Raw genomic sequence first — 26,226 nt, 5'->3', positions numbered from 1 at the left:
TTATTTCAGCTCATGAACATGGGACCAACACTTTACATGTTGCGTTCATATTTTTGTTCAGTATAGATAGCACCTTTTTTAAGTGCGTGGAGAGCAGGCCAAGCAAAGCCATGTGTTGTAGGATGGAGGGGGACTGGAGCCCAGACCTGGCCCGGCACACACACACCCCAGCAGACTCCTTTGGGGACACAAGGCCATGAATCAGGTTAGGAGAGGAGGAAGATAAGGCTCCATCACAGAGAGAGTGAGAGATAGATAGAGAGAGAGAGAGAGAGGAACTGAAAGAGTGGAGGAGGTCATCTACAGCAGAAACAGTACATGGATCAAGCCATAACAGGCAAGGGGATCCAGTTGCTACAAAAACAAAGGCCACTGAAGTAAATCAAGACCTACACATCTCTAAGAGAGAAAGAGAGTGAGAGTGTGTGTGCCGTAAAATACATGATTTGATTATTTTTCTGTCATTGTGCTAAGCTCCAACCCCTGACCCCTCTCCTTTATTTACCCCTGGACTTCAACTAGTCAATAACTAATGTTATTGTGTGTCCAAGGAATGCCTAGAGGCGTGAAACAGACAGTGAAAGTTTTAAGGAAGTTATTCAAAAACCTCGAAATAACCTATAATTTCCATTCTAACAAAACCTCCCAGGAATTTTTTTTTTTTTAATAAGATTAGATTTTCTATTTTAAAAACAATACAAACATACACATACAAATGACTAAATCATACAAAAATCACTATAATACACCAGCACAGAACCACAATCTCCAGCGTCCTTATCACTTTCTGCCACATGCCTCAAACTGCATGATTTTGTTTCTCTCCGTCGCCCACGCTCTTTAAATGTTTTGATAATAAAGAATTTGACCTTTCCATTGTGTAAACAACGGAGGTGTCACGTGTGCTCCCTCTCCGGCCTCTAGGTCACCAGGCAGCTCGTTATGGCGCACACCTGTCACCATCATTACTCTCACCTGCTTGTCGTCAGACTCACCAGGACTCCATCACTTCCCTGATTACCTTCCCTATATATGTCACTCCTTTTGGTTCCTTCCCCAGGTGTCATTGTATCTGTTTCAAGTCTGTGCATTGTTCGTGGTTTGATTATGTTACGTTTATTTATTAAAACACTCACTCCCTGAACTTGCTTCCTGACTCTCAGCACACTCGTTACTGGAGGATGGACTGTTTTTGAAAGATAATAGGGGGTGACTTTGTCCCAAAATGTTTAATATAATTCTATGGGAAAGCCATCCATTCCTGGTGCCTTTCTCTGTGCAAATGTTTTAACAGTATCTAATATTTCTTCTTGGGTGATCTCTGTTTTTAAGTATTATTTTTTGTCTGCTGACAGTTGCTTCAAAGTTGTTGAGTCTAAGAAGACTTTAAGATCCGTCCCACTTTTGTTAATTCTGATTTATATATACTGGCATAGAAATGTTTACAATTGTCATTAATTGCATAGTTTCTAATTACCGCTTATTTTCTTTATATTTTAAAATTATAACTGGTTTAACATGTATTTGTTTTGTGAGAGCTGCTGGATATTTACCAGGTTTATTTGCCATTAAGTTGTCACAACTTCCGCATAAATCGGCTCCTCTCCTTGTTCGGGCGGCGTTCGGCAGTCGACGTCACCGGCTTTCGAGCCATCTCCGCTCCATTTTTCATTGATCCGTTTGTTTTGTCTTGTTTTGCACACTTGGTTTGCATTTCCCAATCACACTGCATGTATTTATTCCTCTGTTCCCCCTCATGTCTTTGTGGTACGTGTCATGTTTGACGCGCCAGACTGGTGTTCGTATATTCCGTGTTTTGTCACGAGGTATGTTTATTTGTTTGAACATAAATATTGTGACTGTTTGCGCGTTTTGCACTTTTGCCAATTGGCTGGTGGTTTTGACGCAGTGGCGTCCGTCTGTTAATTTCTCCTGCCTCAATAAAGTGTGCGCCTGTTCACGACTCTTTTCTGCACCTGACTCCGTTACCAGTACGCACACCCTTGACATAAATAGTATGCTTTACTTGAGTTCAACCTGCAGTTGTTGGCTCTCTTCAGAGGTAGAATATTGTTTTCCTGCTTATTTTATTTGGTTCTTTACCTTGTAAATATTTTTTATGGGCTTTTCCCCCTAATGTACTCCTTAAAGGCATCCCAAATTATATAGGGGGTTGGCTTTTCTCTGTCCTCTATGTCTACATTTGTAATGGTAAAGTTTATATATATATTTTTTTAAATTCAGATCCAGGAGTTGCGCTCTGACCATTCTCCAAATTGTGTCGCTAAATGTATTTTCTATTGGTGTAATGAAGCATGATACTGGAGAATAATCCGATATCACTATATCATTCATTTTTGAATCCAGTAAATTGTTGTGTGCATTTTTAAAATAAAAATGTCAATTCTTGAAAAGCTTTTCTTACTTTTAGAAAAAAATGAATAGTATTTTATATTTGGGAATAGTAATATCCCGGTGTCCTGTAAATGATTTATAGAGATGACATTCTTCAGCTTCTTTGGAGGCTCCCTAAATGTGCCTTTTTTATTAGTAAGCCTGTTAATCTTATCAAATGTATGATTTAGGTCACCTGCTAAAATAATAGTTCCTGTCTGGATTTGATTGAATATAGCCTAAATTATATCTACCCCCCACATACAACGAAATCAATGTGTATTTTCACCAGGTAAGGTACAGTTCATGATTAGAAAACAGCTTTCTTGGTCCGTATGCTGGGATATAAGGGAAATGTTATTTATACCTCTGCTGTTACTACAATGGGTGGCAGCGTAGGCCTCTCCAACCCAGCTCCTCCTTAAATGTATCCTTTTCTTTTAAAGTACACATCTGCTGACAATCTCTTTAGGTGTTTGAGAAAACCATATGTTTTTTTACCCCATCATAGAGCCCGTGGATATTCCATGTGATAAGTTAGATTTGGTTGGTCTTTACTTGTATAGAATCAAACTTGACCATATCTGTTCTGTCTATCATTGAAGAACCAAGTAAAACACTTGAACAGACATGACATATAAGAGTGGTGGGCATTCCATAGAATGGGAGGATCATAGTATTGTATACATTACATATATATAGAGCATGTGGGCTGAGCAGACATTTAACAAAAAACACACAAAATAATTATATAGAAAACAAAAAGCTAAGTATCTGTACTTGAGGTGCAATACCTTTTTAGGGCTTTTTAGCACCGACTCCTCTCCTAATGTACCCCAAAAAAAGACTGTGGATGCAGACATTGTACATACATTGTACATACCTTTGAAGAAAGACTGACCCTTAAATACTGTGGTTGGTTTATATTACCTTATAAATTAAATCAAAGTATATTGGCTGATGGAGGTCTACTTGGGGTGAGTGGGTCCTCAGAGAGACTGAGATGGGATGAGTGTCTGATGCCCTCCCAGCACCTCATTCCAACACCCCGGATATAGCCCCTCTCCATTCTCACCAATAACCACCATTAAATCTTAATTGTAATGGCAAACAAGGAAGAATAATGTTTCGACATCCTTTGCTTATCTGTCCAGAACTCTTATTCATTTTACCACAGGTTTACAAGGCATAAAAAAAGAAAACAGAAATACAATTACATTGTAGTATAATTAAGTCATTCTCTCTCTCTCCCAAACCAAATCCATCCCTCTCCACCACCCCCTCCCTGTTCTCCCTCTTTACCCCACCCAAGCCAAGCTTATCCCCACCTCCCATATTTAATCCCACATTCACAGACACATAGCTACCCTCTCACCCACACACACAACCATAGGACAATTATTGACAATTATTGACTTACATGCTATATTTCTTCTTTTATATTATTCTCCCAGGAAAACTTGCAAACAGAAAATAAATGTTCCCAGAACAGGCAACATTTTCACATCTGTTCACAGAAGTTTTACCGGTAAGGAAACATATGGCTTTGTTCCCACAACCAATATGAAAACAAAAACATACGTTCCCACAACTTCCAAAGAACCAAATGTGCTAGCTGGGATGTGTCTATCTGGCCCTGTTGGTCCTACCTTGCCCAGTCCACCACCACACTGCAAAATAACAGATGGGGTGTTCCTGTACACAATGCCCTGACAACTGGAGGGTCTCCAGACTGCTGTAAGAGTGACCTCAAAAAGCCACACACACACACACACACATACATACATACAACAACATCTCTACAAACTAACAGGCTATCGATCAGTCGTCAACTCTTTTGTTTCCTCATGTCAGCGATTGGGTGCAGAGATGTAGCGGAGTCAGGCGCAGGACACAGGTTTGAGCAACACAACTGAGTTTACTCACAAAAATCCAAGCAATACAAACTAACACCTACAACAACCATTAAGACACCAACAATCACGGAGAGAACAGAAATGTATGCCAGAGGGTTAAATAAGGAACATGATATGGGAATTGAAACCAGGTGTGTGTAATACAGACAAAACAAAACGAAAATGAAACATGGATCGGTGGTGACTAGAAAGCCGGTGACGTCTTGTTCGGAAGTCGTGACACCTCAGCTGCACAAACATAGCTGGATTTAAATTGTCACTGTAAGAGCTGGAGCATGGAGGCGCAGAATCTGCTCTGTTTTGCTGCAATAAACAGAGCACAATGACTAGACATGTACTGTCGCGTGTGATCAGCTGAATTACTGTATGAAGATAGAATCAATAACATCATCACCACGTTTCCTTAATTAACAACATACAGAGGTTGATGTGAACTACATCATCTTGAAAAACATACAGTGCCTTCGGAAAGTATTCAGACCCCTTGACTTTTTCCACATTTTGTTATGTCACAGCCTTATTCTAAAATGTATTAAAGAATAAAAATCCTCAGCAATCTACACACAATACCCCATAATGACAAAGCGAAAACATATTTGTTTTTTTGCAAAAAAAAAAAAAAACGTATTTACATAAGTATTCAGAGCCTTTGCTCGAAATTGAGCTCAGGCATATCCTGTTTTCATTTATCATCCTTGAGATGCCAGAGCCCGGACTTGAACCCGATCGAACATCTCTGGAGTGACCTGAAAATAGCTGTGCAGCAACACTCCCCCATCCAACCTGACAGAGCTTGAGAGGATCTGCAGGGAAGAATGGGAGAAACTCACCAAACACAGGTGTGCCAAGCTTGTAGCGTCATACCCAAGAAGACTCAAATCAAATCAAACTTTATTTGTCACATGCGCAGAATACAACAAGTGTAGACCTTACCGTGAAATGCTTACTTACAAGCCCTTAACCAACAGTGCAGTTCAAGAAGAGTTAAGAAAATATTTACCAAATAAACTAAAGTAAAGAATTTAAAATAATAAAAAGTAACACAATAACATAACAATAACGAGGCTATATACAGGGGGTACCAATACCGAGTCAGTGTGCGGGGGTACAGGTTAGTTGAGGTCATTTGTACATGTAGGTTGGGGTGAAGTGACTATGCATAGATAATAAACAGTGAGTGGCAGCAGTGTACAAAACAAATGGAGGGGGAGGGTCAATGTAATAGTCCGGTGGCCATTTGATTAATTGTCAACAGTCTTATGGCTTGGGGTTAGAAGCTGTTGAGGAGCCTTTTGGTCCTAGACTTGGCGCTCTGGTACCGCTTGCCGTGAGGTAGCAGAGAAAACAGTCTATGACTTGGTTGACTGGAGTCTCTGACAATTTTATGGGCTTTCCTCTGACACCGCCTATTTTATAGGTCTTGGATTGCAGGAAGCTTGGCCAGTGATGTACTGGGCCTTACGCACTACCCTCTGTAGTGTCTTACGGTCAGATGCCGAGCAGTTGCCATACCAGGCGGTGATACAACCGGTCAGGATGCTCTCGATGGTGCAGCTGTAGAAATCTTTGACGATCTGGGGACCCATGCCAAATATTTTCACTCTCCTGAGGGGAAAAAGGTTTGTTGTGCCCTCTTCACGACTGTCTTGGTGTGTTTGGACCATGATAGTTTGTTGGTGATGTGGACACCAAGGAACTTGAAACTCTCGACCCGCTATACTACAGCCCCATTGATGTTAATTGAGGCCTGTTCGGTCCGCCTTTTCCTGTAGTCCACGATCAGCTCGAGGCTGTAATCACTGACAAAGGTGCTTCATCAAAGTATTGAGTAGAGGGTCTGAATACTTATGTAAATGTGATATTTCCGTTTTTTTATATACATTTGCATAAATGTCTAAAAACCTGTTTTTGCTTTGACATTATGGGGTATTGTGTGTAGATTGGTGAGGGGAAAAAAATATTTAATACATTTTAGAATTAAGGCTGTAATGTAACAAAATGTGGAAAAAGTCAAGGGGTCTGAATACTTTCTGAATGCAATGTAACTGTAAGCTGATGGTTCCTTTTCTTACTGCAAGGTCATTGCTAAGCATCTGGGAAAGTTATACATCATTAGCTTAGTCCCATCATATGCGTTGGCAAAACAGCACAAAGAGACCAGGCTAATTCAATATGCATTTGACCTAAATATTCATGATGACGTTTGTGACCTGACTTGTGACCTCAACAACATGAGTCAATTCACCACAATGCATAACCAACTGTCCCCAACCTGTCTCTACTCCTACAAAGCCCAGTAATCCCATGGCAAACATGGTTCAGACTCTTCCGTCAGTGGAAACTCTTGTAGTAAAGATATCAAAGGAAGAAACAGCAGCTGACAAAGTGAACAGAGAGACAGCAAGTGAGTGAGAGAAAATAAATGAGGGGAGAAGCGAAAGAGACGACATAGAGTCTGTCAAAAGCGATGTCAGGTCACTGCTCCCTGCATCTGTTCTCTGGCGAGATGCATTTATCTATCTCCGGGTAGTCAGATAGCAATTTATATGTCAAGTTAACTTCCACAGGCACTGCTGCTCCGTGCTCAGACATCTTCACTGGGGCCCAGGAGTCCTCTGACAATCCTACGACGTAATAACACAATTACATGGCAGTGAGTAGGCAGGCAGGCGGATGAGAGGCAGGGGAACTGGAAGTAGCTCACAGCCACACCACATTAACCTCCTTTCAGGATGATGACTGGGTACAGCTAGCTAGGCTTGCGCTGCAGCTCATATTAGCCTGTGCTTCACTGTAGAGGCAACCCTGGAGACCTAGAATAAAGAATACAACCTCTCAGAGAAATAAGTCAGAGAGGGATTACAGAGGAAGATATCATCAATCACAGACAGTATTTGTAGAGATTCTTCTGTGGAGGATTGAGAAAGAGGTATACTTTAGGACTTTATAGATGGACAACATGTCAGGACAAGTTTTATCCGCTTATAGAGGTGTCATACAGTATCTATACAGTATGTGTATGGCTAGCCTAGGTACAGAATAGAATATGCAGATCATATCTATGATAATTTATTAATGATGTGATAAAATCCTTTAAATGTTTTGGTTTTCTACATGAGCTCACATTGTTTGGTGTGTGTTAAATCATTCAAGTCTCTGGAGAATGTGTGGGAATGAACATCTCTAAATAAATCTGAGTATCACTCTGGCAGCTGCCCTTTCTTCCAGCGGGAAGGCCTCATCCATTACACAATGGGAGATCACCTGCCACTGGCCTTAGCTGCAGATGAGCCCCGCACAGCCGGGCCCCGTGCCTGCTGGAACAGATGGCTGGCATGGGGCCCAGCAGCACCTGGGGACCGAGGCTATAGACCCAGGTAATAGAGGAATATTAACAGCCTGTTCAGGTTCAGATGAGATGGGCTTGTTTCCTCTTTTAAATGAACACTGTTGAAGGGGTTTGATCCACTGCCCACTGCAGAAGCATAGAGCAAACATACATGCATGATCAGGAAATAACAATACACTGCACACAGAGACATCAATGCTCTTTGTTTCTTGCATGTTAACTTAACATGGAAGGACATCAATGTTCATAGCATCCCAGCCCAGGGTGAAATGTTGAACCCTGCACAGCTATTGCAAATCCTAACATGCTATTATCATAGCACTTCAAAACACCGCTGAATATGTATATTTAAAGTCACACAGCACCTCAATGTATTTTTTAAAAGTCTTTCCTTCCTGTACATTTGAGAGCTTTAGTCAAGATCATAGGACAGATTATAATACTGTAAAACTTCCATTAGAAAGCCAACCACCAACCAATTAAACAAGCATCAACAGAACAATAACTACATAGGGGGCTCTGAATATGACTCAACTAAGCACTTATCATATTCATTGTAACATCACCAGTTGACAGACATTGCCACGAGGGAAATATGCCCGCAATACAACATGTCACTCAGAAATACACTAAGCTAATGTGATGTCTGTTGTCGACTAGCCTACTGCAGCTGGGGACGCTCAAGTTGGTTGCTTATCTAGGATCAGATTACTTCACCTCAGCCCTAAACTTAACCAAAGGGGAAGAAAACATATCTGCCATTGAGCCTGTGACTATAGCCTACCTGTTCTTCTGGCGTAGAGCTGCACGAAACAAACATTAATTGAAGGGGATTGATTTATGGGATACATGTTTGTTGCTTAGCCTACATCACATTAGAAGTAAATATAAAAACGATATATTTGTCTATTTCCCATTCACCGACTGCTTCGCTGAGTTGGTTCTCTGGTGTTCTCTTTCGTCTTTTACCAATTTTACGTCAGTTCGCGACGCTGATGCTGCCGCCTGTCGTATTCAAGATGTCTTCCAAACGATAGGCTTATGGCTTAGCTTGTTTTTAGATCGTTTCTTTTATTTACATTTTTGGTTAATTTTGCGTATTAGATGGAGAACGGTGGCTTATCATGAAACTCCGGACTCAGTATGACAGGTACTTAAAGCCTTTTTGCTTGCATTGCTAATGAAACATACCGTTAGCCTAGCTAGCTGATAGAGAATATTTGTCACTTGAAGTCTAACGAACAATATACAGTTAGCTATAGTAACTGCCATTCATCTCATCAGTGTCAACAGCCTCTATTTGCCAAAGAGCTGTCAGTGTCAATTGTAATGTTGATCAGACAGCTTGTCACAAAGTTATGTTTCGTTAGCTAAATGCTACCAAACGTTAGCTAATTGTCACTACTTATGTAAACAAAAGAGAAAACAGTTGTTAGACTGGTACAAAAGTGGGTATTGATATAACGTTACTGGTGATAACACAGCCCTGAATCTTTGACTGTAATTTAGCCATCCCAAGTAACATTAGCTAGACTGCGTTACAATGGTTTAACGTTATTAAGCTGTCAATAACAACCTGTAGCTAGCTAGTAGGGGAGTAACCTAGTAGTATGTGGCCGGTAGATCTGCGCAATAGTCTGTTGAACGCCGTGTGCAACCTACATTGTCCGAACATCCGAAAGTGATGGTGGAAAATTATGTTTTTAGACAGATAATTTTGCATTTTTTGGGATCGGCTTGCCATTAAATCTAGTTAATTAAGATCTAGTTAATCTAGTTAAATCTAGTTAATTAAGTATGCTTTGTAGCCTGAATGGAGGATGCTTTATGTACGAGCTGGTGCACTGGGGACACCAGTGTATTACCGGGAAAGCACATAAATTCGAGATGATAGTGCAGATCTATCTGCCACGAGCAGCTGTCTAGCTAGTAGGGGAGAGTGGGTTATGTTTAGCGATTTTTGTTTTTACATTCAGCATCACTCCATCACGGGGAATATACTGTAGTATTATTTCTAACAACGACATCTACATATATTACAGGATGTTGTGTATCCCTGGAAATAATCGGAATTAATGTAAACATTACAGTTTTGAGAACATATCTTGTCCAAAAAACGTACCCCAAACACAATTCATCACAATCGCTTTTTTTTGTCTTTTAATAATTTGAAGCACCTTTTAACACAGGCTTAACACCTAACAAACACTTTGTACTTTTTTAAACACTTTTGACATAGGTCAGGCCCTGTTGTTACCTGATATCCCAGCAATAATGTCTTGCATTACACCCGGGAAGAAAACACTTCAATTGTTCAACTTGCCCAATGGGCATTGGCTCAACATACCCCAAGACAAACATTTGACTATCTTAGCCCACACAGCTACAATGATGCACATTCGTGCTAGGTTTACGACCTCATATGGAAGCTTATAGAGATTCAAAAAGGTTTATAGAACAATTTTACAATTCTGTACTTTGGTTTAGATACAAGCATCATGAAACTACTAACACAATATGTTAATTTGACTTGGTGAAAATCAGTTTTTTGAACCTCACTTGCTTACCACTTTTTCCATGTGGTTACTTCCTTCAGACTCCATGAAATGATGATATCTTCCTAAATATTTGGTTAAATTATTAATTTAGTCTATTGTTTCCTAAAAACAATGTTGTTTCAACTTACCCCACTCTCTCCTAGGCCTAGCTAACTTAGCAAGATTGTTAGCTAGCACCTGCACGTTATAACTAGGCTATATCCTCTGTCTCTCCTCTTTACCTCAAACAATTTATTTGTTGAAGGAGTGATTCCAGAAGAACGTTGAAATCGAGGGAATCACCAACTGTGATGCAACCTAACTCCAGCGAGGTAGGAGCCCATCAGGCAGGAAATGGCTTGTCCCTGACTATACAGCCAGAGCTACTGACCAGGACACCAGCAGGGGCTACCGGGGGCTCTGTCATCCCAGAGGCCAGTGATGAAGTCCGGGTACCTATTCTCTCCAGTGGGCCCGGGGAGCCCAGTGGAGGAGGGGGGCATCATCCCGTAGGTCCAGAGCCAGTTCCAGAACCAGTTCCCACTCCCATTCACATGGTGGGGGACACCAGCACTCTCACAGTGAGCCCAGTGAGACAGACCCAGCTGATGCTGATCTGGAGTCAGGGGAGCCCAGCACCTCCTTCTCAGAACTGCGCTACCTCTTCCGCTGGGTTCAGAAGAGTCTTCCTTTCATAATCATCCTCGGTGCTAAACTAGTCATCCAGCATGCCCTAGGTAAGTTTCAGGTAATTATAACATATACAGTCAGGAACAAATTTATATTTATCTTGTAAGGTTATCTGACATCTCTTCCATGACTTTGTTGCAGGTCTAGCTGTTGGAGTTGGCTTGTTTACAACTTTTCTTTATGCGAATAAGAACATTCAAACCCAAGTCTTTCTTCAGGTAAGTCACTAATGGAAGAAAATATATAGTACCAGTCAAAGGTTTGGACACACCTACACATTCAAGGGTTTTTCTTTGTTTTTACTATTTTCTACATTGTAGAATAATAGTTAAGACATCAAAACTATGAAATAACACATTTGGAATCATGTAGTAACCCAAAAAGTGTTAAACAAATCAAAATATATTTTATATTTGAGGTTCTTCAAAGTAGCCACCCTTTGCCTAGTCTTGGCATTCTCTCAACCAGCTTCATGAGGAATGCTTTTCCAATAGTCTTCAAGGACGGCAGGTAGCCTAGTGGTTAGAGGGTTGGACTAGTAACCGGAAGGTTGCAAGATCAAATCCCCGAGCTGACAAGGTAAAAATCAGTCGTTCTTTCCCTGTTCCTAGGCCACCATTGAAAAGAAGAATTAGTTCTTAACTGACTTGCCTAGATAAATAAAGGTTAAAAATAAGGAAGTTCCCACATATCCTGAGTGCTTGTTTGCTGCTTTTCCTTCACTCTGCGGTCCAACTCATCCTGAACTATTTCAATTGAGTTGATTGTGGAGGACAGGTCATCTGATGCAGCACTCCATCACTTTCCTTCTTGGTCAAATAGCCCTTAGACAACCTGGAGGTGTTTGTTGAAAAACAAATAATAGTCCCCCTAAGCTCAAACCAGATGGGATGACGTATCGCTGCATAATGCTGTGGTAGCCATGCTGGTTAAGTGTGTCTTGAATTCTAAATAAATCACGACAGTGTCACCAGCAAAGCATCATCACACCACCTCCTCCATGCTTCACGGTGGGAACCACACATGCGGAGATCATCCGTTCACCTACTCTGCGCCTCACAAAGACACGGCGGTTGGAACCAAAAATCAAACATTTTGATTCATCAGACCAAAGGACAGATTTCCACTGGTCTAATGTCCATTGCTCGTGTTTCTTGGCCAAACAAGTCTCTTCTTCTTATTTGTGTGCTTTAGTAGTGGTTTCTTTGCAGCAATACGACCATGAAGGCCTGATTCACACAGTCTCCTCTGAACAGTTGATGTTGAGATGTGTTTGTTACTTGAACTCTGTGAAGCATTTATTTGGGCTGCAATTTCTGAGGCTGTTAAGTGAACTTATCCTCTGCAGCAGAGGTAACTCTGGGTCTTCCTTTCCTGTGGCGGTCCTCATGAGAGCCAGTTTCATCATAGCGCTTGATGGTTTTTGCGACTGCACTTGAAGAAACTTTCAAAGTTCTTGAAATGTTTCTGATTGACTAACCTTCATGTCTTAAAGAAATGATGGACTCTCTTTGCTTATTTGAGCTTTTCTTGCCATAATATGGACTTGGTCTTTTACCAAATAGGGCTATCTTCTGTATACCAACCCTACCTTGGCACAACACAACTGTTTGGCATCAACACATTCAGAAGGAAAGAAATTCCACAAATGAACTTTTAACAAGGCACACCCGTTAATTGAAATTCATTCCAGGTGACTACCTCATGAAGCTGGTTGAGAGAATGCCAAGAGTGTGCAAAGCTGTCATCAAGGTAAAGGGTGGCTACTTTGAAGAAGCTCAAATATATAAAATATATTTTGATTTGTTTAACACTTGCTTTGGTTACTATGTGATTCCATATATGTTATTTAATTGTTTTTATGTCTTCACTATTATTCTACAATGTAGAAAATAGTACAAATAAAGAAAAACCCTTGAATGAGTAGGTGTGTCCAAACTTTTGACTGGTTCTGTAAATTCTCAATTTATACATCCATTGCTTTAATTTATACTCATTCCTCAGTCTGAATCTGATCGTCTTCAGTGTATTTCTCCTCAGGATCGTCGGTCAAAAATAGAGTGCGTATGGCTGCTCCTCTTCCTCGCGTCCTCCACACTTCTGCTTTACTACACATTTCTCGCTGAGTCACTTTACTATTGGTAAGTTTCCCCTTACTTCACATGCTCACAGCAGACCAGAATAGAATCAAAATAATTGTACGCAATATGTGGAAATTTGCCTTTGGCTTCACAGCGTGGTAAGATTAATACACAAAACTGACAAACATTAAAAACATCAGGACTGGGAGCATAATACGTAATCCACATCCTCTCATCTATCTTTCCCTCTCTCTTTCTCAGCCTAATTTTCCTGAGCCCAGCTGTTGAACCCCTGGGTTTCTGGGAGGTCCTATGGGCGGTGGGTGTCACCAACTTTATGCTCAAGTTCTTCTTCATGGGGTTCAAGTGCCTTATCCTACTGCTACCATCTAACCTGGTGACATTCAGAGCCCAGGTAAGCAAGGAAGGATGCTCTCTCTCCCTCTCCAGGTGTTTGATAAGGCCCAGTCGGGCACGTTGGCTAAAAATGTACTGGCCTGAACAGAATTTCTAGTGTCCTGGACATGGTGCAGATAAAATCAGGGCCTAAAACCAACGTTTAGTCCACCAGCCACTGTGGCAGGTAGATTTTTTTTTTAAATCTAGCGTCGTCCGAGTTAGTGGAGGGTTTGGCCAATCTAGCCACTCATACAGTATTTATTTTTTTTACTTGCCAAAATATTTTTCTGCAATAATTACAAAAAAAAACAAGAAAAAAAAAACAGATGGACATGCTTTGTAGTGATGTAGTAAATTGCAAAAAAAAATATTTTGACCAAAATATCACAGATAAAATGTCCTGCTCTCCCTTTAAGGGCGGGAGGTTACTGTGGCTATGAGGGAATTCAAGCAAACCATCAGTGACAGTGTGCAGATAGATGTGTCTTCGCTAGCAGTTGAGGCAAACTCAAACATTGAAAAACAACCTAGTTAGTGTAAATGGCCAAGAAACACACAAGGACAAAGTCTCACTTTAGTAGACTTTCAAGGAAATTAGACCATATCAGGGACGTCACTAGACATTCAGAACATCCGGGGCTCAGTCCTGAAGACCTGGGGCTGAATCCTGTGTGACCGAAATGAAGTGCCCCGCCCGCTAGCAGTGAACATTTTGCAGAAACATAACTCTATGTTGCATATCTCGCTGCTTTCTTCCATGCTCTTTGCTCTCCTGATGCCAAATAATTAACACTTCTTAATATTAATTCAATGGAATATGGTGTCAATAATATATTTTTTAAATCTATTAGCAAGTACAAAATACAAGTGCATGACTATATCGTAATTTTCCATGAAGAAAAATAGTTGAAAAAAGTATAATTTTGTTGCAATGTTTTCATAAACCATGTCCAATATTTGATTGGCAATAACAAAAAAGCCTCATGTTGATGTTGGTCACATTACTGCTAACTAATGTGAGCTAGTCATGCTGTGCGCACTGTGCAGTTCCAAAATAATAACACAGGCACCAAATACACTTGAAAATCATGATTTTATCATATTTGTGGTAATAAATCACAGATTCGAGGTCAATTAGCTACAGGACAATATTTATACCTACAAAAAACAAATAGACCCCCTGCAACACCCCTGTAGTAATGACACTTAACAATTTTACACGCATTTACATACCAGCATGCAATCCTTTCTCCAACTAAATATTCACAATGTTTGAAGTTATATTACACTGTACTAGGATGTTAGTCCATCCATAAAGATTAGACATTTCCCAAGCGTGTTAGTATGTACAGTGGGGCAAAAAAGTATTCAGTCAGCCACCAATTGTGCAAGTTCTCCCACTTAAAAAGATGAGAGAGGCCTGTAATTTTCATCATAGGTACACTTCAACTATGACAGACAAAATGAGGGAAAAAAATCCAGAAAATCACATTGTAGGATTTTTAATGAATTTATTTGCAAATTATGGTGGAAAATATGTATTTGGTCACCTACAAACAAGCAAGATTTCTGGCTCTCACAGACCTGTAACTTCTTCTTTAAGAGGTTCCTCTGTCCTCCACTCATTACCTGTATTAATGGCACCTGTTTGAACTTGTTATCAGTATAAAAGACACCTGTCCACAACCTCAAACAGTCAAACTCCACTATGGCCAAGACCAAAGATCTTATCAAAGAACACCAGAAACAAAATTGTAGACCTGCACCAGGCTGGGAAGACTGAATCTGCAATAGGTAAGCAGCTTGGTTTGAAGAAATCAACTGTGGGAGCAATTATTAGGAAATGGAAGACATACAAGACCACTGATAATCTCCCTCGATCTGGGGCTCCACGCAAGATCTCACCCCGTGGGGTCAAAATGATCACAAGAACGGTGAGCAAAAATCCCAGAACCACACGGGGGGACCTAGTGAATGACCTGCAGAGAGCTGGGACCAAAGTAACAAAGCCTACCATCAGTAACACACTACGCCGCCAGGGACTCAAATCCTGCAGTGCCAGACGTGTCCCCCTGCTTAAGCCAGTACATGTCCAGGCCCGTCTGAAGTTTGCTAGAGAGCATTTGGATGATGCAGAAGAAGATTGGGAGAATGTCATATGGTCAGATGAAACAAAAATATAACTTTTTGGTAAAAACTCAACTCGTCGTGTTTGGAGGACAAAGAATGCTGAGTTGCATCCAAAGAACACCATACCTACTGTGAAGCATGGTGGTGTAAACATCATGTTTTGGGGCTGTTTTTATGCAAAGGGACCAGGACGACTGATCTGTGTAAAGGAAAGAATGAATGGGGCCATGTATCACAAGATTTTTAGTGAAAACCTCCTTCCATCAGCAAGGGCATTGAAGATGAAACGTGGCTGGGTCTTTCAGCATGACAATGATCCCAAACACACCTCCCGGGCAACGAAGGAGTGGCTTCGTAAGAAGCATTTCAAGGTCCTGGAGTGGCCTAGCCAGTCTCCAGATCTCAACCCCATATAAAATCTTTGGAGGGAGTTGAAAGTCTGTGTTGCCCAGCAACAGCCCCAAAACATCACTGCTCTAGAGGAGATCTGCATGGAGGAATGGGCCAAAATACCAGCAACAGTGTGTGAAAACCTTGTGAAGACTTACAGAAAACGTTTGACCTCTGTCATTGAGATAAACTTTAGTTATTGACCAAATACTTATTTTCCACCATAATTTGCAAATAAATTCATAAAAAATCCTACAATGTGATTTTCTGGAGAAAAAAAAATCTGGAATTTTTTAAGTGTACCTTTCATGAAAATTACAGGCCTCTCTCATCTTTTTAAGTGGGAGAACTTGCACAATTGGTGGCTGACTAAATACTTTTTTGCCCCAATGTATATCTTTGTCAATTGTCATGATGCATTCTATTTTGGGTCACTGGCCTCCTGTAGACGTCTTAATGCACTGAAAGATCTCTCATAGCTGTTAACTGGGATTGTCAGCGCGGCCTGTATGATTGCCTTCAGTGATGGGAACATATCAAGGTCTAACAATTTATACACACAGGACATGTCAGAAGTGGCATCTTTCTTCTTTTGAGAGGTAATGTTTAGCAAGTACTACTTCCTCTGACTTGAGAGGAATGTGCCTTGTTTGTCTTGTGTGGGCCTCCCGTCTCTCTATGTTCTCATGTGTTCTTGCTCTGTCCTGTCTACACCCCTCTCTTCCTTGCTGACTAAAGTACTGCTTTCCTGGATCTGCTATGTTATTACAGAGATGGCATAGTATCATTGCCGTAGCAATATGGAGTATTCTGAACACACACACAGAAGCAATATACTGTAGGCGGACACACAATATGAACAACAGGCAAATAATGTTAACCTGAATTGAGGGGATCATTTCTGTTCCTTAATGATATTAGCAGTTCACTCAATCTTAAACATGATTAACATTCAACTGTCTTACCCTTCACTAACCACAATACCTGTGTTCTCTCGCTTTGGCAACAAAATCTAAATGTGTGCAACCATGTGGCAAAACAGTTTAGATTGTTAACATGTAAGCTATATTTCATCGCCAATGTTTATTGAAAACAAATACATTTGCACAATGACCACTTGTTGTTTCAAATACATCATTACAGTTGTTGGTTAGCTAGTTAGCAATATTTTTTGACATATTGGCATTGACAGGAAATCATGCTGAAATAAGCCACTTACCCAGCTAGCAATGAGGAATCGGCCCAGAAGCGGCCCTCTTCCGGGGGCCAGAACTGATTGAATCGGCCCGGTGTCGGACTCTGTCCGGAATCAAAATGAATGACTGCCCAGAATTGGCCCAAGTACATTGGGTCGTTTCCGTCTACCGGAATTTAGCCAATTCCCCCCCCCCCCCAGAATTGGCTTGATGCAAATTTTAATAAATACAGCGATGGGTCAAGGACATCCCAGCTGGCCAAATCCTCCACTAACTCGGACAACGCTGGGCCAATTGAGCATCGCCTCATGGGTCTCCCAGTCACGGCCGACACGTGTGTTGAACCAACATCTGAAGCAGTTTGCACTGCAATGCAGTGTCTTAGACTGCTGCGCCACTCGGGAGGCTCCATCCTCAAAGTTTTTCATGCTTATCAGTTGCCTTGCACAGAGTATCAAAATACTACATTACTATTTAATTTCAATTTAAATTGTAATTTTTGATCACAGAAACAATGGAAAAACATGGAAAAATAAATAATTAAATGTTGATTACACTCCTTTATATAATTATCTGCCAGAGAGTAGCCCCAATTGGCCCGAGCTCCAAGTAATACATTTGGGCCAGATTACTCTCACCGGAATCGTCCTGAGCTCAATCCCCGCATCCTAGCCATAAGTAATACGGCCTAAGGCGGCCTAGACTCGGCCCACATGACGTCGGCCAAGTCTGACTCTCAGCCGAGTGCCCTGACTCTCAGACGGAATCGGCCCAGATCCACTGCGCTAGCTGGGTATGATTCCCCATGTGGCAGTGTCATTCTTGCTAGCAATCTGGCCATACAGAATCACAACAGGCTGATTTATGCCCAATGGAAGTGTGCACATCATTTTCGTGACGTTGTCACCCAACCCATCTACAGTGCCTTGCAAAAGTATTCATCCCCCTTGGCGTTTTTCCTATTTTGTTGCATTACAACCTGTAATTTAAATAGATTTTTATTTGGATTTCATGTAATGGACATACACAAAACAGTTGGCAAAGAGGTATTGTAGCCCTAGAATTAGCTGGTATATAGGCCTAGTTCGAGGCTAGCTCAAGGCTAACTGGTGCTTGCTTTGGGCAAGAGGCGTTAGCTAACAGTAGCCACTCGGTTGTAGCTAGCTAGCTGCGATGATCCGGTGTAATGATCCAGAGCGGCAGGAATCTGGTGATGTGGTAGAGAGAAGCAGTCCGATATGCTCTGGCTTGATATCGCGCTGTGCAGACTGGCAGGTATTGTCCGAGCTAAAGCTGGCTGGTGTCCGAGCTAAAGGTGAAGACCGGTAGCCGTGGCTAACAAAGACTACTTGCTAGTTAGCTGGCTAGCTCCTGATGGAGGTTCTTGACCGTTTTCTAAAGAAAGATAATCTATCTGAAGAAGAGGAGTCTGTGTTCAGGTCTTTACAACTAGAGTTAGAACAGACTTACACGGATCTGGCAAAGGGCGCCTTTGTAAGGTCAAGAGCAAAATGGATTGAAGAGGGGGGAAAAAAACACTAGTTACTTTTTTGCACTTGAAAAGAGAAACTACAGAAGAAAATCTATAACTGCACTCAAAATTAACGATGTTTTATGCAAAGGTCCCATTACAATATCATCATTTGTCAATTCCTTTTATGAAAACCTTTACAGCTCTCAATTTCAGGAAGATGGTTGTGAAAGTTACATTTGCCACATTCAGAATTGTGTCCCTGTAATTGAGGATGATTTCCACTCAGTTTGCGATTCACCTGTTCATCCGCCAACTCCTGGACAGTCTGTGGTGCAACGTGGCGTTGGTGGATGGAGCGAGACATGATGTCCCAGATGTGCTCAATTGGATTCAGGTCTGGGGAACGGGCGGGCCAGTCCATAGCATCAATGCCTTCCTCTTGCAGGAACTGATGACACACTCCAGCCACATGAGGTCTAGCATTGTCTTGCATTAGGAGGAACCCAGGGCCAACCGCACCAGCATATGGTCTCACAAGGGGTCTGAGGATCTCATCTCGGTACCTAATGGCAGTCAGGCTACCTCTGGCGGGCACATGGAGGGCTGTGCGGCCCCCCAAAGAAATTCCACCCCACACCATGACTGACCCACCGCCAAACCGGTCATGCTGGAGGATGTTGCAAGCAGCAGAACGTTCTCCACGGCGTCACATGTACTCAGTGTGAACCTGCTTTCATCTGTGAAGAGCACAGGGCGCCAGTGGCGAATTTGCCAATCTTGGTGTTCTCTGGCAAATGCCAAACATCCTGCACGATGTTGGGCTGTAAGCACAACCCCCACCTGTGGACGTCGGGCCCTCATACCACCCTCATGGAGTCTGCTTCTGACCGTTTAAGCAGACACATGCACATTTGTGGCCTGCTGGAGGTCATTCTGCAGGGCTCTGGCAGTGCTCCTCCTTGCACAAAGGCGGGGGTAGCGGTCCTGCTGCTGGGTTGTTGCCCTCCTACGGCCTCCTCCACGTCTCATGATGTACTGGCCTGTCTCCTGGTAGCGCCTCCATGCTCTGGACACTACGCTGACAGACACAGCAAACCTTCTTGCCACAGCTCGCATTGATGTTCCATCCTGGATGAGCTGCACTACCTGAGCCACTTGTGTGGGTTGTAGACTCCGTCTCATGCTACCACTAGAATGAAAGCACCGCCAGCATTGAAAAGTGACCAAAACATCAGCCAGGAAGCATAGGAACTGAGAAGTGGTCTGTGGTCACCACCTGCAGAACCACTCCTTTATTGGGGGTGTCTTGCTAATTGCCTATAATTTCCACCTGTTGTCTATTCCATTTGCACAACAGCATGTGAAATGTATTGTCAATCAGTGTTGCTTCCTAAGTGGACAGTTTGATTTCACAGAAGTGTGATTGACTTTGAGTTACATTGTGTTGTTTAAGTGTTCCCTTTATTTTTTTGAGCAGTGTACAAGACAAATTCTTCATTCACAAATTCTACATTATTTCAATTAAATATTTCAAGGAGAAAATTACTTATTTGTATTTGTTGTTGTTGTAGTGGGGATAGTAACATTAGCCATTTCAAAAAAATTATGCTTTAAGGAAAACTATTCAATATACTCACATAAAAAAGTATGCATTAAGGTATCTGTAATAAAATGAATGTGGCAAAAATGAATGTAGAAAATAATACATTAATTTACAGTCGTATGAAAAAGTTTGGGCACCCCTCTGAGGCTGCATAATAATTTACTCTGTCGTCACAGAAAATGATCACAGTGGCATGCCATTCATTTTCTAATAAAAGCTGAGTACTGGGGTATTGTCCAGACAAAGATTTTTAGTGTAGCAATATTAAGTTGTATGAAATTAAATGAGATGTGAAAAATAGGCTATGCAAAAATGTGGGCACCCTTGTCATTCTGTTGATTTGAATACCTGTAACTACTTAGCACTGATTAATTGGAACACACAATTGGTTTGATGAGCTCATTAAGCCTTGAACTTCATAGACAAGTGCATCCAATCATGAGAAAATGTATTTAAGGCCAATTGCAAGTTGTTGTTCTCTTTGACTCTCCTCTGAAGAGTGGCAACATGGGGGCCTCAAAACAACTCTCAAATGACCTGAAAACAAAGATTGTTCAACATTATGGTTTAGACTAGAGGAAGGCTACAAAAAAGCTGTCAGTGTCCAATGTGAGGAACATAGTGAGGAAATGGAAGACCACAGGCACAGTTCTTGTTAAGGCCAGAAGTGGCAGGCCAAGTAAAATATCGGAGAGGCAAAAGGCGAATGTTGGTGAGAACGGTCAAAAACAGTCCACAGACCACCTCCAAAGACCTACAACATCATCTTGCTGCAGATGGTGTCACTGTGCATCGTTCAACAATTCAGCACACTTTGCACAAGGAGAAGCTGTATGGGAGAGTGATGCGGAAGAAGCCTTTTCTGCACACACACCACAAACAGAGTCGCTTGAGGTATGCAAACGCACATTTGGACAAGCCAGCTTAATTTTGGAATAAGGTGCTGTGGACTGATGAAACAAAGATTGAGTTATCTGGTCATAACAAGGGACGTTATGCATGGCGGCAAAAGAACACAGCGTTCCAAGAAAAACACTTGCTACACACAGTAAAATTTGGTGGGGTTCCATCATGCTGTGGGGCTGTGTGGCCAGTGCCGGTACTGGGAATCTTGTTAAAGTTGAGGGTCGCATGGATTCCACTCAATATCAGCAGATGCTTGGGAATAATGTTGACGAATCAGTCACAAAGTTGAAGTTACGCCGGGGCTGGATATTTTAACAAGACAACGACCCAAAACACTGATCAAAATTTACCCGGGCATTTATGCAGAGGAACAAGTACAATGTTCTGGAATGGCCATCCCAGTCCCCAGACCTGAATATCATTGAGAATCTGTGGGATGATTTGAAGCGGGCTGCCCATGCTCGGCAACCATCAAACCTAACTGAACTGGAGAAGTTTTATAAGGAGGAATGGTCCAAAATACCTTCATCCAGACACTCATTAGAGGCTATGGGAAGCGTCTAGAGGCTGTTTTTCTTTTTTTAGCAAAATGAGGCTCTACTAAATATTGATGTGATTTTTCTATTGGGGTGCCCAAATGTATGCACCTGTCTAATTTTGTTTTGATGCATATTGCACATTTTCTGTTAATCCAATAAACCTAATTTCACTACTAAAATATTACTGTGTCCATCAGTTATTTGATATATCAAAATGAAATTGCTGATCCAAACACCCAATTATTTATAAATGGAAATAATGGAAAATGTCAGGGGTGCCCAAACTTTTTCATACGACTGTATATAGCTCAGGAATTCCGTAAACTGGTAATAGCCAGCATTTGGACAATTTAAAAACTAAATACATGTCAAAATATAATTGGCACTAGTCAATTGCAGAAAAAAAAAAAAATCCTAATCCCATAAATCTTTTTAGCCTATTCATTGACGGAAATACCAGTTGATGTAAATACATTTGACCCATCATGGTTTGGGCTTCTGAGTGGCGCAGGGGTCTAAGGCACGGCATCTCAGTGCAAGGGCTGTCACTACTGTCCCTGGTTCGAATCCAGGCTGAATCACATCCGGCTGTGATTGGTAGTCCCATAGGGCGGTGCACAATTGTTTATCAACATATCAACATTTTAAGCTAAAGGTTCTGATCTGTTACATCAGACTCATTGCTTTTTAAAAAATGTATATAGCCTAGGCCTACTGGTTGTATGAATTTTGGATCTATCGTCGCACAACTGTACAAGAGTCTGTTTGGGCTATTTATTTTTTGACAAGCTGACTAATGGAATAGGTCAACTTTTCTACTATGGGGGATAGTAGATTGACATAGGCTCATAGGCAGCGTGCCCATAAAGCTAGGGGAAGCTATGCTTTCCCTCAGTAAATTGAATTAAATTGCCAAAATTATATAGCCTAATTAGCTTACTCCTGTCAATACAGAAATAAATACAAATCATTAAAAAAAGGCTACCAAGTCATTATTTGGCCAGAGAGGATCATAAGCTTCCCCTAGCCTTAAAAAACCAAAAGGATTATTTTAAATCACATTGCCTACAGTCGGAGGGAAAGGCTGCACACACTGCAAGTACCAAATAGATGATTGTTGAGTTGCGACTGTCTGTGAAAAGAGGCCCAGCCAGGCATATCGCAATATTTCAAAATTCAATTGTGGAAAAACATCGTTTTGAAAGCAAATTGCTATTGCTGTAAAGACAAAACAATGAAAAGACTCATCTGTCTTTTAGTTATCAAAATTGGCAATTGAGCAAACAACAGTCGGCCTATAGTCTATCTTATTGGCACCAGAGGAGAGCATCGGTCATATCTCTAGTGAGTGCACACTGTGCATATTCACTCTTTATCATTGTTGGGTCAATGCCACTTAAGTTTGTTTTTCGGACAGTAATCTACTAGTGATTTTGCTGTTCTTTACTCTACTTTATTCTTGGCTGAAGAAAAGTAATGTGGACAGTTATTCGAACTTCTTCAAATTTCGTGTTAAAGACACGTCATTGCATCCTGTACTTGCATGTTCTGTTAAGATGAATTACCATAATGTAAATGTGGTTTCTGTCATTCTGAGCACCGTGGGTGGACGCCCTAATCATGTTATTTTTTAAATTGTCCTTTTGCAGACTATCAACAGTAGCCACTAGCCAGCCTATTGTTAGTATGTTCACTATTGAACATTTAACTTTTGTGAATCAATTTCCCTTAAATGAATAAGCTCAGTGAGTGGATTGATGAGCGCTTCTTTTTACTCTGGACAGCTTGCGTGTGCTGTGTGAACGCGCCAATTTATGTACTGCTCCAGTGCTTGAGAAGTTGTGACTCGTGAGGAGCGTGGTTGAATGAACAGCCAATCATATTGTTCAAATACAAAAAGCCTGATTTTTGGTGTGATCTTTCACCATTTTGGAGGGGATCAACAGCGGGAAAGCATTGATTCACTCATGACTCGCTGTCCCCAGGGGCGGTGGTACATGCTGATTGAAGAGGTGGGCCAGGTGTACCAGTCTGTGGCCCCCATCCCCCTCTGGTTCCGCTACCTGATCACCTACCAGGAGGTGGATGGCAACACTGGCCTCACCCTGGGAGTCCTGCTGGCTCTGGTCTACTTCATACTCAAGGTGGCTGACCTACAACTGTACCACATATCATGGATCAAATATGGATGCTTCAAAATGGCTCATTTAGTAGAGGAAATTATTTGTTATTTACACCTTTTGTTTAAATGTACTAAACTCTTACTTTTTCAATTCAGCTTTTAGGATTGTATGGACAGTGGGGGTCTTTCCAGAAAACTGTGAGGCTATTTCTCAGTGGCGAGGTAAAGTACTTTAAATAGATCAACATGTCAAAAATGTTCTTAGTGGTGGTATGTGGGTTGCCTGACAAGTGACTACTTGTCTTGAACATGCTGAAAAACTTGTTCATGTATAGATCAGGTCAGTATAATGTGGACCCTTGTAAGTAGTTTGGATCTGAGATGTTTGTTGACTGTGTGGGATAGTAACATGTGTTGTTGTTCCTCCTCAGCACACGGGGGCAGCAGCCACCAGGAGCCAGTGCAGTGAGGCTGGGGACATCTGTCCTATCTGTCAGGCAGAATACAGGAACCCTCGAGCCCTCCTGTGTCAGGTAAGATACACCACCACATTACTGCAGAATAAACATCGCAGACTTTTTTGAACTTGTGCCTTTTTACTCTTTAACCAGTTACCGGGCACTAGAAAGCTGGTATCTGAGGCTACACACACATACAGAACTGCCTGTATGTGCTTTATTGTAGCATGGTTTGATTGAGGATGCTTGTTTATTTTCTCTCTCTCAATGACAGCATATTTTCTGTGACGAGTGCATTGCTCTGTGGTTTAACCGGGAGAAGACGTGTCCACTCTGTCGCACGGCCATCACAGACAAGGTCCACAAGTGGAGGGACGGGGCCACCACACCTTACCTCCAGATCTACTGACCGAAAGAGATGATGAAGGAAAGTGGAGAGCCTATGACTTACGGACACTGTTTGCGATGTGTGAATGACAGTTGCATTGACCGCAATACTCCACTCCTCATTGGCTTGTGAAGCTGATGACCATACCGTTCCTCCATTCATTAAGGGCTGTGCCCACTACTTGCCAACGTCAGTAAGGTCACATAAAATTTGTGATTGGGATGCATTCAGCACCGTGGCATGTTACTGCAACTCCCTCTCCGACCATCACTTTTCTACACAACTAACTGACTGACTGAAGTTGGTTCTCTCTCTGCATGACCCCTTTTGCTGTTTTTAGTTGATTTTATTTTCAAACATGTATCTTTTCTTATCATGATCTGATTTAATCATGTTTTGTTTTGACGGCCAGCCTAGAAGAACAGAACAGACAGCCTCTGTCTTTATTAGACAGAGCTGTCAGGGAATAGCCTGATCCCAAATCAGTTTGTGCTTTTTTGCCAGCTCCTACCTTTATTGTCAATGTCACAATAATGACCATAGAGGGCGGCAAGACAACACAAACAGATCTGGCACCAGGCTAGTCAGGGAATACCTGGAGGTTCCTTCTACCGGTAAATAGGCGTGGGGTGAGGGATATTTATATTATAGTAGTATTTTAATCAGATGTATTATGTCACTCCCTTCAAAGTTAGAACAAATGTGGATCACACGTGTTATGTTTTGTGTTTGGTAGATACCCAGTCTTTCAAACACTTCTCTCTTTGAGTTGCAAAGGTTCCAACATGTTGCAAAGGGATTCCATTCTGTGTCTGAGAGGCAGTCCGGATCGACCGAGGTGGTTAAAGAACTAAATGTACTCTCCTCGTTGGGAAGCAATTACAAACACAAAGGTTGATGATATTTAAAATTATTCATTTGGGGGGCTTCTTATTTTCAGATTAAGTCTGATATCTCTGCTTTTTAAGATTTGTTTTCCAGATGACAAATATGCAACACAACTGATTGTTGTGGGATTGGTTTGATCCATAAATTATTTTTCTAAAGTGATGATGCAGTTGCATTCTTCCACTCTGGTTTTTAAAAGGATGTATCTATTTTACTACCATATTTCATTATGTAGTGAAACCATTTCATGTTTTTCATCCATAAAGTCTTTCCATCAACAATTAAATAAAATATAAAATGCTTTTTAATTATTTTTATTATAGCCTACTAATAATTGGCCCTGAGCATTTACACTAATGATATAATACATTAACCTGTTTAAGCTTGTTATGAACCAACTTTGTTTTTCAGTTATTTACAATCATATTTGTCTTTAGAATGAAGAGTGCAGAGGTCTTAGGGACACACAGAAAAGCATAAATCTATCCTCTTCCTACCATCCATTGGCTGTTCTTAGTATGAACTATTGTCCCATTTGGACTGTCATATAAGTGGACTGGAGGCATATAGTTGGGCGAGTCCATATCTATACAGGTGAAGGAGACCAGTGAGTGTCAGCTAAGTTTGGATGTTCTCAAACACAACCATGTTTTCTAAGCTCTCAGAGGCACTGCAGTCAATGGCTGTTTGAGAGCATCAATACTGTGATGTATGATGGGTAAATTGTGACAGACTGTTCTACAAATAATATTGACTAGTTATTTAG

At 41.4% G+C, this 26,226-nt stretch overlaps 1 protein-coding gene and 1 long non-coding RNA gene across 2 annotated transcripts; one reads left to right on the top strand and one right to left on the bottom strand.

The window, feature by feature from the left end:
- Window positions 1-4,292: 4,292 nt before the first annotated feature.
- LOC135563809 (uncharacterized) lies at window positions 4,293-8,531 on the bottom strand. The gene is made up of 2 exons (XR_010460544.1): window positions 8,444-8,531; window positions 4,293-7,785 (listed from the first exon to the last, which is right to left on the bottom strand). It is a non-coding gene; the product is annotated as an uncharacterized LOC135563809 (long non-coding RNA).
- A 141-nt stretch (window positions 8,532-8,672) lies between these two features.
- Window positions 8,673-25,768, top strand: LOC115105538 (E3 ubiquitin-protein ligase RNFT1-like). The gene is given in 10 exon segments (XM_029627703.2): window positions 8,673-8,809; window positions 10,462-10,687; window positions 10,690-10,933; window positions 11,028-11,104; window positions 12,927-13,027; window positions 13,229-13,382; window positions 23,590-23,748; window positions 23,883-23,948; window positions 24,158-24,259; window positions 24,459-25,768. Coding segments are annotated over 10 exon segments (1,290 nt in total). The 5' UTR covers window positions 8,673-8,783; the 3' UTR covers window positions 24,594-25,768.
- The last annotated feature ends 458 nt before the right edge of the window (window positions 25,769-26,226 follow it).

Source organism: Oncorhynchus nerka, linkage group LG22 (genome assembly GCF_034236695.1).
Source record: "Oncorhynchus nerka isolate Pitt River linkage group LG22, Oner_Uvic_2.0, whole genome shotgun sequence".
Taxonomy (NCBI): domain Eukaryota; kingdom Metazoa; phylum Chordata; class Actinopteri; order Salmoniformes; family Salmonidae; genus Oncorhynchus; species Oncorhynchus nerka.
Note: the sequence above shows the minus strand (reverse complement) of the source record. Positions and strands in the feature narration are given on the sequence as shown.